This window comes from Anas platyrhynchos, chromosome 4 (genome assembly GCF_047663525.1).
Source record: "Anas platyrhynchos isolate ZD024472 breed Pekin duck chromosome 4, IASCAAS_PekinDuck_T2T, whole genome shotgun sequence".
NCBI classification, from domain to species: Eukaryota; Metazoa; Chordata; class Aves; order Anseriformes; family Anatidae; genus Anas; species Anas platyrhynchos.
Genome location: NC_092590.1, coordinates 4,250,267 through 4,264,325, shown reverse-complemented (window position 1 = coordinate 4,264,325; position 14,059 = coordinate 4,250,267). Strand labels below are relative to the sequence as shown.

Genomic DNA, 14,059 nt, shown 5'->3' with positions numbered 1-14,059 from the left:
TCCTCATGAAAGTGTAAGCGGAACTTGATGCACCACATGGGTCTCAATCCTCAGCTGAAGATATGCTATACCTTGAAAAGCTGTGAGGAGCTGTCTAGGCTTTTGCATTTTCATTTCCCTTGTACGTTTTAATAAACATGGTTGCAGCAAATTATGGCAGACAAATGCCTTGTCTGATTGGAATAGTCTTGATTCCATTGCAGTGCTGCCACTGCAGTAAAATTACTGAAGTAATTTTACAGCAGTAAAATTAAACGGTGAAGGCAGACAATTTCCTTCCAATTGTGTTTCTAGAAATTCTTATATGTAAGTATTTCCTCTATAAGGTTGAATTGCTTACTTCCATCTCTTCCTATCCCAACAGATCCCCATCCAGTTCCCCATCCAAAGCTGTTTATTTATCACTCAAAAAGGGACTTCACCTTTATTGCTGTTCCCAGGGGTCTTCTTGCCTGGGTGGTCACAGATGACCCCCGCATCCTCGCTGTGACGGCAGTTGTGTGTTCCAATGTCCTGCTTAATGCAGTCCACCAAGGATCTCTCGTTTCCAGTACATTTCACGTTATCTGCATGAATCGGGCCCTTGCCCTCCCCAAAATATGCCATTGTCCTTGCTCTAGCTGGACCTCTGGAACCAGAACATAAATGTGTGTGTGTATATATATATGTGTATATATATATTTCTTAAAACATTTTGAGGCATTGTTCTACACAAATGAAATAGAGTATCAGTAGTGAAATGAAGATACCAAGGTTTTATTCCAAGTCATGTCACTGATTTACTAGATGACAATTTCTCTTACTGCCTCTGTTACTCTGGTAAGTAGGAAAAATAATAGTAGTATTAATAATAATAACAAAATTGCTGTACTTCATTATTGTTTTAAAAGTGCTTTTATGTCTCTAGTTAAAAGGTACTATGCCAAGTATTTTACATTGGAATGGCATTACAAATATCTACAATAAAGCAAAATATATGAAAGCTGATTTTTCATAATTCCTTTAATCCTTATATAAAAATCAGCATCTGTGAATGCTAAAAATATATTTTTAATGGCTTGGTTACCTGAGAAAGACGGACTAGTTAACTAAGATAGTATATTTGAAGTGTAGTAGGAGCCACGATTTACAGATCTATTAGTTGTTAATAGTTATTAACATATTTTGTTATCGTGAGTACAAATCACATCATTTTTAAAGTGCACTTCCATCGTTAAATTCTAAAACTGCAACGTAATTGGATAAAGGCAGTGAAATGTAACTATTGCAACACTTATGTTAAAAAAAAAAAAAAAAAAAAAAGTTAGCGATGACTGTAGTCATCTGGATTTACATGGCAAGGTTTTGGTAGCAGGGTGCCATAGGGGTGGTTTCTGTGAGAAGGATCTAGAAGCTGCCCCATGTTTGGGAAGGGCCCCATTGTTTTCCAGAGCTGAGCCAATAAGCGATGTTGCTTTGCGCCTCTGTGAGAGCATATTTAAGACAGGGAAAAAAACGCTGCACCACACAGCAGCTGGGAGAGTGAGAGCAGTGAGGAACAGCCTTGCAGGTGCCAAGGTCAGTGTAGAAGGAGGGGGAGAGGTGCTCCAGGTGCCGGAGCAGAAGTCCCCTGCGGCCTGTGGTGAGGCCCATGGTGAAGCAGGATGTCCCCCTGCAGCCCATGGAGTACCACGGTGGAGCAGGGTTTCACGCTGCAGCCCGTGGAGGAGACCACGGTGGAGCAGGTGACCTGGCAGGAGCTGCTGCCCATGGGGGAGCCAGGTTGGAGCAGTTTTCTCCTGAGGGATGGACCCCGTGGTACGGACCCATATCTGGAGCAGTTCTGGAAGAGCTGCTGCCTGTAGGAAGCCCACGCCGGATCAGTTCATCAAGGACTGCATCCCGTGGGTGGGACCCCACAGCACAGGGGACGAGAGTGACCGAGAAGGAGCGGCAGAGAAGTGCTGTAGACTGACCATAACCCCCATTCCCCCGTTCCCCTGCACCGCTCGGGGGGAGGAGGTGGAAGAGGGTGGATGGGGGGGGAGGTGCTTTTGGTTTCTTTCCTTTGTTTCTCACTTCTCTAGCTTGTTAGTAATAAGCAATAAATCTTACTATCTCCTTATGCTGAGTCTGTTTTGCCCGTTACAATAATTAATGCATGATCTTCTCGTCCTTATCTCAACCTTTGAGCCCTTTTCATCATATTTTCTCCCCATTCCTCTTTAAGGAGGGGGAGTGAGAGTGGCTGTGCTGGAGCTCGGCTGCCCACTCGAGCAGAACCATGACAATGACAAAAAAAAGACAAAAAAAAAATGTTAGTATGGTTTGAGGCCATACAAAGCAAGTAAGGGTTGTCCAACAACTAAGTGTTGAGTCAGTGGGAGCAGCGAGAATTAGTAACATAAAAAGGGATAAATCTATTTACCAGACAAACATTGCTTTTCCTTGACCATATAAGTAAGTCAGATTTGTGGCACGTTTCTGCAAAACTATTTGTCTCATTAACGCTGGATTTCTGCTAGATAAAACTCAAAGAATCCAGCCCTTAATTGTCTATATTGATATAATTTAATTCATAACATAGAATATATTGTAAATCAAACATGGAAGCAATACATACAAACTTCCTCCGTTTCTCAAACTTGCACATAGAAAGCCTTGCCTATGTGGATTTCATTACCATGTATTGAAGGGGACAGGATTTCTAAGTAGCAAATGTTATTTAGAATTCACAAATTGTAAAAAGCCAGGAAAGCAAAGCATGATGCTTATCTCTCAGAGATAATACTACAAGGTCAACTGTCCTTAGGCATTTTTAATTTCCATGGCCACCATGTATTTACCAGATAATCCAAAGCCTTAACTGACTTTGGAACCAGTATAGGACAATCTTTGTCTAATGAGTTTAGGATGATATAGTTTGTCAGTCACAAGCAATGTGTCTCTTATTGCTCCAAATATCTTCTCTTGTGAATAATACTTTGGTTATAGAGAACTATGTCCAACTCCCTGATGCTGAAGGGCAGCTGAACCATGTATGGTTTTACAAAATACTGGGACAGCACAGGCTCTCCTGGCAAAGTCTTAACCTGGTTTAGGTATCTCTGTGTCAGAATACAGAGTTTCTGCGTCAGGGCATTGCTCTAAAGTTGCTCCTTTGTTGTGAGTCACCACGGTAGATTTAGCCTTTCCCAGAGAAGTAGATAATTGCCTGTACAGACTTTGCAGGCGCTGCCTCCACTGGCTAACCAGGCAAACCTCAAAGAATACTGACATGTATGAGGTTGCATATGTAAATATTATAGGTGAAAGACACAGAGAGGAGGAAATTTAGCATATGTGGATAGCAGTCATGCGTTGCCATGAATTCAGTCATGGACTTGTACTGCATAGACTGTTGATACCTTTATATGATAGCTATCTGTCTCTTACTGTGCCTCAGTAATCTATCAGTTTGCTGGTAATTGCTGAGAAGTATTGTCCGTACCCATTCAACGCAAAACAAATGAACAAAGCTGCTTAAGAACATCTACCAGGAAACAAATGTAAAAATCATGGCATCCTAAAGCAAGGAGTACAGATTAGTAGAGTAAATTATTTCATAAAATTGGGAAGGATTTAAGTGTAAAAGCGTTAAAAGTCCTGTGTTTTTTACATGCTGGAACATGATCTTACAAGTGTTTTTAGACCACCCTTATCGAAGGTGTGTGTGTCAGGTAATTGCTGCTTGCCAAGACAGCTGTCTATGCAGGAATGACCATCAGAGAAATAACCTTGCTTGCTTGGATCTGTCCCAGGAAAGAAGGTCTTATCCTCCAGCTTTTCTCAGACACAAGACCATAGACAATAACATGCTGAGCTCTTCCAAAGTGGTATTACCATTATTAATAATGCTGCTAATGAGGAAATCTAGTTGATTAATACAGAGGAGCAATTAGCCTAGAAGACTTCTATTTCTGTATTAGATCATTTTTGGAGCACCAATGGCAGGATATTTGTTTATTTGGGGGGTTGCACAAGTGTGTGTTCTTATAACCTTATCCTAAATGAAAGGAATACAATTTTACTGAATTCTATTTTTTTGTTACAAAAAAAAAGGAGATTCTAAAACTCTATTTTGCTCTTCGCTCATTCTATCAAAATACTATTTGTACGCTAAACACAATCACATTGTAGATAGTACTTGAGAAAAGGTGCATGTTCTCTTAGTGTTTATCCTGCTAAAAAATATACTTTGACTAGTTTGCTATTATTTTTATGTTTTCATGACTTCTTAGCCAATTAGTAAGGCTCTTTTCTTTTTTTTTTTTTATGTTTTCCTAACGTTAATCCCAAATTTGACAAACCAGCTTAATGAGGCATCTTTAAAACTGGTATTGTTTTGAACCTAGGGATTTTGCCAACTCAAGGATTCTCTTGTTTCAGCCTCAGAAATGAACTCTAATAAATAGCTGAGAATTTTTCAAAGCAGGATTTCATTAAATAAATGTACAGATGACCACTGACATTATGAATAATATATGCAGGAAAAATTCAGTCTATGTTCTCAATCTTTACCCTTTGTTTACACAGTTCTTCCTTTTTAAGGCAGTCATTTCTCCCATTTGTAATAATAAATACGTAATTTTTTTCAAAGAAATGTAATGCAAGGCCAAGTAGAAAGATTCCTCAGCAGGAAAGACTTGGGAACTAAACATAGCATTGTAAAGGGAGTTAAATGATAACGTTTAGTTCTGTGATCAGTCTTAGGAAAACTAATGTCAGCTTCAGTGTTAGGTGCTTTTTGAGTTCCTCCCAGGAAAGGGTCATCGTGTTTATTACTAAAGAAAAAACATTCATCAAAACCAAGTTCAGGTGCATGAATGCAGTAGCTCCAGTCTTGCTTTGGAACAGCCAAGTCACCACTAAATATAATTTAAACTTCAACAAAAAGATCTGTGCATGAGCTCCTAGGCCCAGAAGCAATTCCAGCTCATCATTGTACTTAACAGCACAGTCAGGTTTGTGGAATGTGACTGTCTAGACACAGGGTCACCAAGATCCAGTATTTCCAACAAGCTCTCCCAGTTTCTGGAACCTAGTTTTAGATTTCTAAAATTTGTTTATCCTTAGCCCTTCAGGAATCACGTATCTTGTTGTATCCTATAATCTTAAATCCCTGTTCTCACATGACAGAAATTGAGAATCCATCCAACTGCCTACCTCTGCAAAAACTTAAAGCAGAAGGTGGGGATAAGTGATTGAGTTTGGTCATCTGTGAGAGAAACATAAAAGGCTAGAGAGGCCTGAGGATGGAGCAGACCAAAGAGATGATTCACTCAGAGATAATGCAAGTTAAGTTTTGTTGTTTTGAAGATATAATCTACTACTACTTATAGTATAAATGTTTTTCTAAAAGAATACCAAACATACCACTTTTAAAATGTATATGTTACGTGATGAGACATAAATCTGTGATACTGAGTTGCACAAACTTTGTTAGATACAGCGATTATGCCAAACACATAAATTTTAGAAGACATATATTATGCAACAGACGTAATTTGGTGATATTTGTTTGCATAAACTTAACATTGTTAGATATGGCAAACAGATAACTTGAGAAACAGCTTAACAAGTTTTCTTACTTGTACCCAAGCTGTCGACAGACTACAGCTGCATCCTTATCAGACCATCCATCATCACAAATTGTGCCCCACAAACCATTGATAAAAATCTCTACACGTCCTTCCTTCTTATTCTCACCATCCATCAGCCTGATGGGAGGACCTGGGAATAAATTACAGCTGTCAACCCACAACAACAGAAGCAAGAACTAGTACTTTAAGTAATTACATTCAGCATACAGGGTCAACTGAGCTTTATGCTCAGCAAGCCTAATGTTAGCTGATAAAATAGTCACGTATTTTTCCCTAGCTGACAAAAGGAAGTAGTTTGTACAAAGTGTAAGGCATTATGAAATACTACTGTACTCCCTGTGCTTTGAACTTCGTAGTGCATAGGGTATAGGGCACTTGACCACAGTGGGCACAGAACAATTTTCCCTTTAATGGCAAAGACACCCGAGGTGTTTTTGTTGTGGTAGCCATCCATGGGACACCTCCTTGCAAAAACGTTGTGGATAAATGTAACAATACCTTAGTTCATAAATCCATTCTCAGACCAGTTGCTACCACTTGTCTTACCACAATCTCAGCGAAAAAGTACAGCATTGTGCTGAAATTCAGTTATTACTTATTATACATGCTGTTCTGTAGCGTATTTTGTATGATAGCATAATGATCTACTGTGTGTTATTAACAAAGTGTGATTATTTTTCTAGCATTTTAAATTGCTTATTCAGATATGTTCATAATACAAAATCTCACTCATGGATTAGTCAGACTTGATTAATCATGATTTGTTCAGTGCTCAGCCTATAGTTAAATTTTGAATCATTCAGTGAAGTACATATTTGATTCTTACTTACATTAAGACTCCTTTATAGTATGCAAGTAGCCTTAAAACAGTTATGAATTCCTTTGAGGTCTCTTTATACTGTTTAAGTAAGAATCACATTGTGAATCTTCTACTATGCCATCTTTATTGTCTGATTAGTATTCCTTATTTTGAATAATTGGTAAGGTTGTCCTTCATCCTTCTAATCTATTCCAAATCTCTTCTAACACTGTAAGGATGAGAAATTAATTAATTTTGCTCTTAAATAAAAGCCTATTTTGAGATACGTGCATTTGAAATTTAATTCAGATTAATTTAGGGCATGAATTACCTTAATCTGGTGCAGAGCTGGTTTAATCTGGTTTAATTCACTGATTAAATTAGGGGAAAAAAGAAGTCTTTTTGCTTCAAATGTAATTTAAAGCATATTTTTCTCATTGGAGTTTATAGTGCCTGCACAGTTACAATTGTTTGCTTCATCAACTTTCTGTTTAGTTACATTGTCAGGATCTTATATACTAAACAAATGTTGTGGGTTTTATGGTATATTGTATTTTTAGTGTCCCTTAATGTCTGCATTTCCTCAAGTTATATCATCTACTCATATTTTTCCACTGAATTCATTCTTAAAGGGAGAAAAAATGCTTTTTTCATGTGCTGGAAAGTAAAGAGCAACAATGGAGTCTTTGTCCCCGGTCCAGTCAGGAAGCCTTTAGGAAATGTTAGACACACCATATTCATTTTGTTGTTGAAATGATGTGTTGCACTGGAAGAGTATGATTTAGGTATACACTATGGTACCCAGCTAGAGGCATGGGATATTCACAATACAGTATATCTGTTTTATTGTTAACTCATCAGCCTATGTTTTAGCATGTATTTATTTATGAGCACAAAATTAATATGACTTTCTGGTAATGGGGATGTGAGAATGTTACCATATGGATGCATTTAACTGAACCGGACCTCCTTCAGCTAAGATTACACTTTATAGGAACTTGAGCAAAGCAGCACAGATGGTTTGCATCTGTAAAGGCAGCAGTGATGATTTGGATTCTTGTTATTTTTGTTCTGAGAAGATTCTTTCTACCAAATATGATTCAACATCATCTATACATAATGGAACTGTACTGCAAAATAAAACATCCATTGGATTCTTAAAAGGCTGTAAAGAAAAAAAAAGAAGAAAGAGGGAGAGACTAGAAAAGTGCATGTGGAAGTGCAGATTGTGCACTTCCACATCTTTTTATTGTGCATATCTGATATCCATAATTCTTGTTTGATTTACATCTGTAAGGATGTAATGCCTCTCACCCTTTCTTCCTGCTCCCTCTGAATTTGCCTTCTTTCTCTGTAGCTCTTTTTTCAGACTGTCTGTATGTAAGGCCATAGGAGGATATACTATTAATTTATATTTTTCAATGTACAATTTCCTCTCCAACTTTTGATAATATGAGGCAGTTCCTTAGAACTTGGAGAGTGCTGAGTGCAATGCAGAGTATCACTGGGAAGGGCTGAACAGTTCTAAAATCCAATGAAGATAAAGATTTAGAGAATCTAAACAGGACCACTGGAATCTGACTTTGCTACTTTACAAATTCATGCTGATCTCTCTCTACTGTTTCCTTAGGATCTTCAGGAAAAAAGTGAGCTTTTCCCTTTCCTCATCTTAAATCGAGTACTTCTGCCAAACATTAAGATTTTGGGGACCCTTTTAAATACACTGTGCTTTGCTTGGATCTGTACCCACAGCATTACTCCCATTACGATGTTCCCAAAGATCTGCCTTACCAAGCGAGAGCTTATGGCTGTCATTATCTGGGTAGCAAATGAGCCTGATGTCCTCCTGATGGCTGCAGTCATGCTCTCCCCACTCTCTCCTTGAGCACTGCAGGAGGTTTGTCTCCTTCCCTGAGCAACTGACATCATCCAGCCAGATGGGAGCAGAATTCCCTTCTGAGTAGCTCTCAGGCACGCTTTTTCCATACCTGCGTAACAAACACATGTACGTAATGTTTGGGTCCACGGTGATCAAAGGGCATGTGATACTTCAGCACTAGAAAGGAAATTAATTGTTTCTTAAGAAGTAAGGATTTCTCAAGCGTAACAGTGGACAGTATGAACCATGACAGAGCAGGTTCAGTTAGCATTAAAATCAATGAGAGCACTATATGCTTGTTTCCTGATAATGCGTATTTTTTAGGCATTACTGTTACATTGAACCAGACTCGAGAATGTATCACCTTTGATTAAGGCTTCTGTTCAACCAATTACACATCTGTCTCACTGACTTTGGGACTTAGAGCATGTTCTTAGTATCATATATACATGTTAACGTCAGGGTCTTGGCTTTTTTGAATGTGATCTGACATAATATGAAGGCACAACAATGACTACCTAGTGAGAGTGTATCTTCTAACCACAGCCAGCGTAAAAAATAGTTAAGAATGAATGCATGAAACTAGTGGGAATTTTTCTAAAATATATTTTTCAATACATAACAGTGTCTCAGGGCTGGACTGTGTTGGTTTTTTTGAGCTAGATCCACAAGGACTTATACCTTGTACGTCTGTGATTTTTGAAGACTGTTCCATGAGCAAAGATGTTGAAGAATTGATCTTTTTTAGGTAAAGTAGAACACAACAAATTTATTATTCTCTGTGGATCACTTAGCCAAAAAGATGATTGTAAGGATCTCAGTGAATAGAAACTGCTGAACCATAGACTGAGCTGAAGCTTTTTGTCCTACCTAAACTGAGGCCATAAATATTTGATGGAGACTAAGGGAAGCAGGCTTTAATGGATCATAACTCAGTAGTTTCTAGGAAGCACTCAGCTAATATTAATAAAACAGCCTCTTGAAGAATATAGGGTTCATGTAAATGTCTATCATCATTGTCAAGTCAAAGAGTCAGATATCTAATACCAAGTAATCTTACTTAAATCCCAGCTGCCGGCAAACCACCTGTGTATTCAGCTCTGTCCACCCATCATCGCAGATTGTGCCCCACTGCCCAGTATAATAGACCTCCAGGCGTCCCTCATGACCACCTTTCCCACTTGTTAGCCTTAATGCACCATCTGTGTCATTAACAAGTAAGGAAAAACAAAAACAAGAATCAGTTTTTCTTAGGTCCAATTATTGTTCTGAAATAAAATGAATAGCATCATATTTTACTGTATCTCATTATTCGATTACTAAATCTAGTGCTGGTCACTGAATGCCACTTAATGAGAAGATGAAAGAAATGCCATAATGTGCCCAGGTTGTTGGGAAGTGTTGCGTAATGCAGTTGCTTAAGAGCCAGAGAAAAAGTGTGAGATTTTGATCCCCCAAGCCCTTATTACACACCAAGTTCACAGGAATGGGTTCTAATTGCATGATGTCATTGTACAGACACCCTATCATTTTCTTTGTATATTCTGCTCTTTCCCATTGCTTTTATGTTCTACTGTTACTGATAGATGCGATACATGGTTAAGGCATGCCCTGTACAGTAAGTGCCAGTTAGCATGCTGCAGAAGAACCAAGGCTTTGTGTGGAATAATGGTTTTCTGTACCTCTAAAATTTCCACAGGCAACAGCCAGCTCTTTTTGATACTGCCACAACATGTTATTACTGGGGCGGGTTTGTGCAATTGCAGACTTTAAAAATTCTCTCTCCAGAGACAACAGTTCTGCATGTGTCACTGTTGTTCTTGTGTGTTTATTGGTAATTGAACTACCTGCAAGAGGCGTACAGGAGACACCAGCATCTTCTTTGTGGCCACAGTTGTGTTCCTGCCAGGAGCTTTTTGGACACTGTTCTATAGATAGCTCGTTTCCTGTACAGCGCACTTCATCCAGCAGCACGGGGCCTGAGCCTTCTCCAAAGTAAGCCTGGCTCCATGCCTTGGCAACACCCCTGTCAAAATGGAACAAACACCGAGTCAAGTACAGGCAAGCTGAAGAGTCTTGGATGCAGTGGGAACAGCTAAAATCTTGCATATCCAGCTTCTAAAATAGCAAACAGGACTGCCTGAGAAGCTGCTGCTCAGGTAACCAGCTGACAGTGCAGCCCGTTTTATACCTTTACTGCAATGTCATTCTGTGCCCAGCTTCCATCTCAGCTTCAGTTCAACTACAGCTGAACTTAAGCATGCTGTTTTGACATTTCCATAGTTTGAACATGCTTTTGACATCAAATTCCGTTGTTTCATATTTACGACACTTTCCTTTTCTGTCTCTTAATTTTTAAGAATAACATTCCTAAAAAAATATTGTAGATTTACAGATGGGTACAAGGCTTCCACTTTTAATTTTCATCTAATATTTATATGCGGTCATAATTATCCTATAGATTCCTACAGCAACTTTCATGTGTTAACCTCAAAGCATATCAAACAAATCTCAAATACATATCTGAAGCAGCTAAACATGACTGTTCTCCATTTAGTCATTTAAAAACCATGGTAAAGAGATCATAAGTGAATTGACAATGTCATAAGGTAAATTAGTTGTAGAAATAAGAACAGCAAACAGACCAATAAGTACCCTTATGCTTGTTATACGTGTTATGTCAGCACAGGGGATTTTGAGCACAAAAACCTACATAAACTGAAAACACTCCATTGGTTCAGCATTACAGAAATCATGCAATGTGGAACACTTTATGATCTATCAGGATTTTTCCACTTCTATTTGTTAAGATAAAATGTCTTTCATATCTAAATGATTTTTAATGGTTTGTTTTCCTTCCACTCAATGGTTTCTCCATTCATATATCCAGTCTTGTTTTTATGCAAGTGTTTTCAATATCTGTCTTATTATGAATATCATTGCATAACACCTAGCAGGAAAGGTATATTCAGTTTATACTGAAAATGTGACAGATCTTGGCTTTTTTGTTTCAGACTGTAGTCATTCAAACTCTTAAAAGGCTTTTGCAAAGGTGTGTCAGAAATGTCCATTGCTGTGATCTTCTCAATGTGAGTTGCATTAGTTCATGTTTTTAAGGCAATGCTTTATTGATCCGTATATGGATTTAGATAGGTATGGGTTTCATTTCTACTGCTTTGTATAAAGCTATTCAATCTGTTCTCTCTTTTTATAGGAAAACAATACTAAATTTACAGTTTGTGATCATACAAATTACTGATAAACAGTAAAAGGGGTATGGGAAAAATAGCAACAATAAAAGGCTTACAAAAAGTTAAACCAAGATCAGAAAAAGGTTCTATGAAAAGGAAGGAAGTAGGAAGTTGTGGTTGATATCATGTAGATGATATGTGCCCAGTAAATAAAAGCACATATGAGAAAGGTAAATTAAATAATCTGTGTTTTGCATTCGTATCTTTTTTTAAATCTATTTGTTTTTCAAATTGTTAAGCTGAAGTGTTAAGCTCAATCTTAAAAGTGCTGTGACTTTTCAGACTGTTTCTCTGATGACCAGATGCCTTCTTCAAGTGGTGGGGTGCACAGAAAATAGCAAAAAGCAAGTCCTATTTACTCAGTAGGGAGATGAGCTGTGATCTGCAATTGCTTCAGAGAAGTAATTGAGCAAAACAAAAATATCCTCGAGCACTCAGCAAGTAACATTTTAGCAAAACACATTCTGCTTTCTTCTGGGAATTTATCAGGGCAAATTAGTAAATTCAGTCTGAAGCTAGTACCTCTAGTACCTTTTTTTTTTTTTTTGAGAGACAGAGGTTTTTAATGAGACATTACCTTTTCTTTAGAATGACCTTTCTAATTCCAAATAACATATCAACATGCATGGTCATCTAATGATGATGATCCTACCATTAATCATATACACAAGAGGGTTGAGCTGACATTACACAATCTTTACATGCTACTAATACCTGTAATGCCTTTCTTTGCCTTTTTTTTTTTTTTTTTAACTTAGTCTTCTACATAAACCTTAGACTTAAAAGGAAAATAAACTAGGGAAAAATGGAAGTCTGGAGTCAAAGGGGCATGCTGGTTCCCACACAGCTCACCAGTAGGTTTAGAAGCTTTTTAAGTACAGCACAGATCTCAGCATTTTGAGCTAATTTGCATGGCACCAGCAGGAGTACACGGCCTCAGTTTCAGGTTAAAAAATGAATGCACTCTGTGGGCTACCAGTTAACACCATAAAACTTGCTGCCTTCACCACCACTTCTTTTAATTCTTCATAACTCCAGCAGAGTTTTGCAGGTGAGTTCTATCCCAATCTCCTCTACAATGACCTGTTTAGTTCTCAGCCCAGGCTGTCTCATATGTAATCTCCTAGTCCTCCTTGGTTTTATATCTTAGTACCATTTCTGCATCTTGCTCCTCATTCTTTCCCTCTCCAACCCATCTGCCTTTCATCCCAGTTGTCCCCGTCTCCTTTGTCTGTGATCCAGCAGTTCTCTTTGCCTCCCAGCTCTTCAGCATCTTTCCTCATGCACTGGATAGCTATCCTCTGTGTGGTACCAAAATCACCCCCAGCTGTTCAGAAGAGGGACAAGAAAATCCTGTTGTGCTGCTATGACTAAATTATGGACCATGCTTAGTTCAGACAGAATCGCTTGCAACTTCAACTGGTATCTACTTCAAAACTTCAGACTGGTATCTACTCAGTGCATGCAAACTGACAGTTTTCAGAGGTTCGTGACTTAAATCTTCAGAGATTCTCATGGGTAGGCCAAAAAGATTATCCTTTCTGACAGGAGCGGTGCTCTCACTCCAAAGCAAGGAGACTGTTAAACTCTTCAGCTGAACGGAAATGGATGAAAAGATTGCAACAGTAAAAGCAACTTCCTTGTCTTCACCTAGGGATTTTGATTGCAACTTTTCTGAAATTGTAATGCATGTTCAATAAAAAGTCAGAATTTATTCTGAGAAAGATCCTTACAGACAAAACTGCATCTATCACATAACACTGGAAATTGGATTGTACAAAACAAAGTTCCAAGGACTTGAAAGTATTGGCACTGTACCTGATCTTTCTATAAATAAATGTAGTTCCTGCTTTGAAGAATAAGTGCAATTTTAAAGGACTATCTTTGGAAAAGTCCAGGCTATGTATATTACTACCTTCCCTGCTTTGCTGCTGGAGTAGAAAACATGTAGAAAAACAAACCCAAGGCCAAGCTGCCGACAGACAACTTCAGCATCCGCGTCATCCCACTGATCATCACAGATAGTGCCCCACTGGCCCGCATGGTAGACTTCTACTCTTCCTTCGTAAGCGTTGTTCCCACCAGCCAGCCGGATCAGAGTAAAGACAGAAGCTGTGATCAAACACAGGTTATAGGAACAGGTCATTTTGTTACCCTGATAGTAAAGGGAAAAGAGGGTTTCTCTGACACTGCTCAAGAATTAGATTTTAATTTTTCTAATTAGATGGAAAACCTGAAATTAAACTTGCTAGAAAATAGCAAGTTTCCCCTGAGCTCCACTCTTGGAAGATGAAAAATATTATACAGACAAGAAGCCATACTGCCCTCGAGTTTCTTAAGTGTCCACAGATACTTAGGACCAAGTACTACACTCAGTGGTGTAGTCAGTCAGTGGTTGCACTTCTACCACTAAGGGCAACATTGGTCCCAGAAGACAAAATCTGTAAGAGGCAAAAAATTCTTTCATTGCCACAGAAGTAGAATTTCACCCTTACGTTTTCATGTCAAA

General features: G+C 38.4%; 1 protein-coding gene across 2 annotated transcripts in view; it reads right to left on the bottom strand.

Annotated features, from left to right (window-relative positions):
- PRSS12 (serine protease 12) overlaps window positions 1-14,059 on the bottom strand; it is a 38,660-nt gene that overhangs the window by 12,641 nt on the left and 11,960 nt on the right. For both annotated transcript variants that reach the window (XR_003497082.3, XM_027456788.3), the window contains exons 4-9: window positions 13,512-13,662; window positions 10,147-10,325; window positions 9,360-9,501; window positions 8,212-8,408; window positions 5,610-5,751; window positions 423-628 (exon numbers count right to left, since the gene is read on the bottom strand). Coding sequence is in view for 1 of the 2 variants with exons in the window: in XM_027456788.3 (XP_027312589.3) it covers window positions 423-628; window positions 5,610-5,751; window positions 8,212-8,408; window positions 9,360-9,501; window positions 10,147-10,325; window positions 13,512-13,662 (1,017 nt within the window). In the remaining variant the exon portion in view is untranslated. The remainder of the gene's footprint in view (window positions 1-422; window positions 629-5,609; window positions 5,752-8,211; window positions 8,409-9,359; window positions 9,502-10,146; window positions 10,326-13,511; window positions 13,663-14,059) is intronic.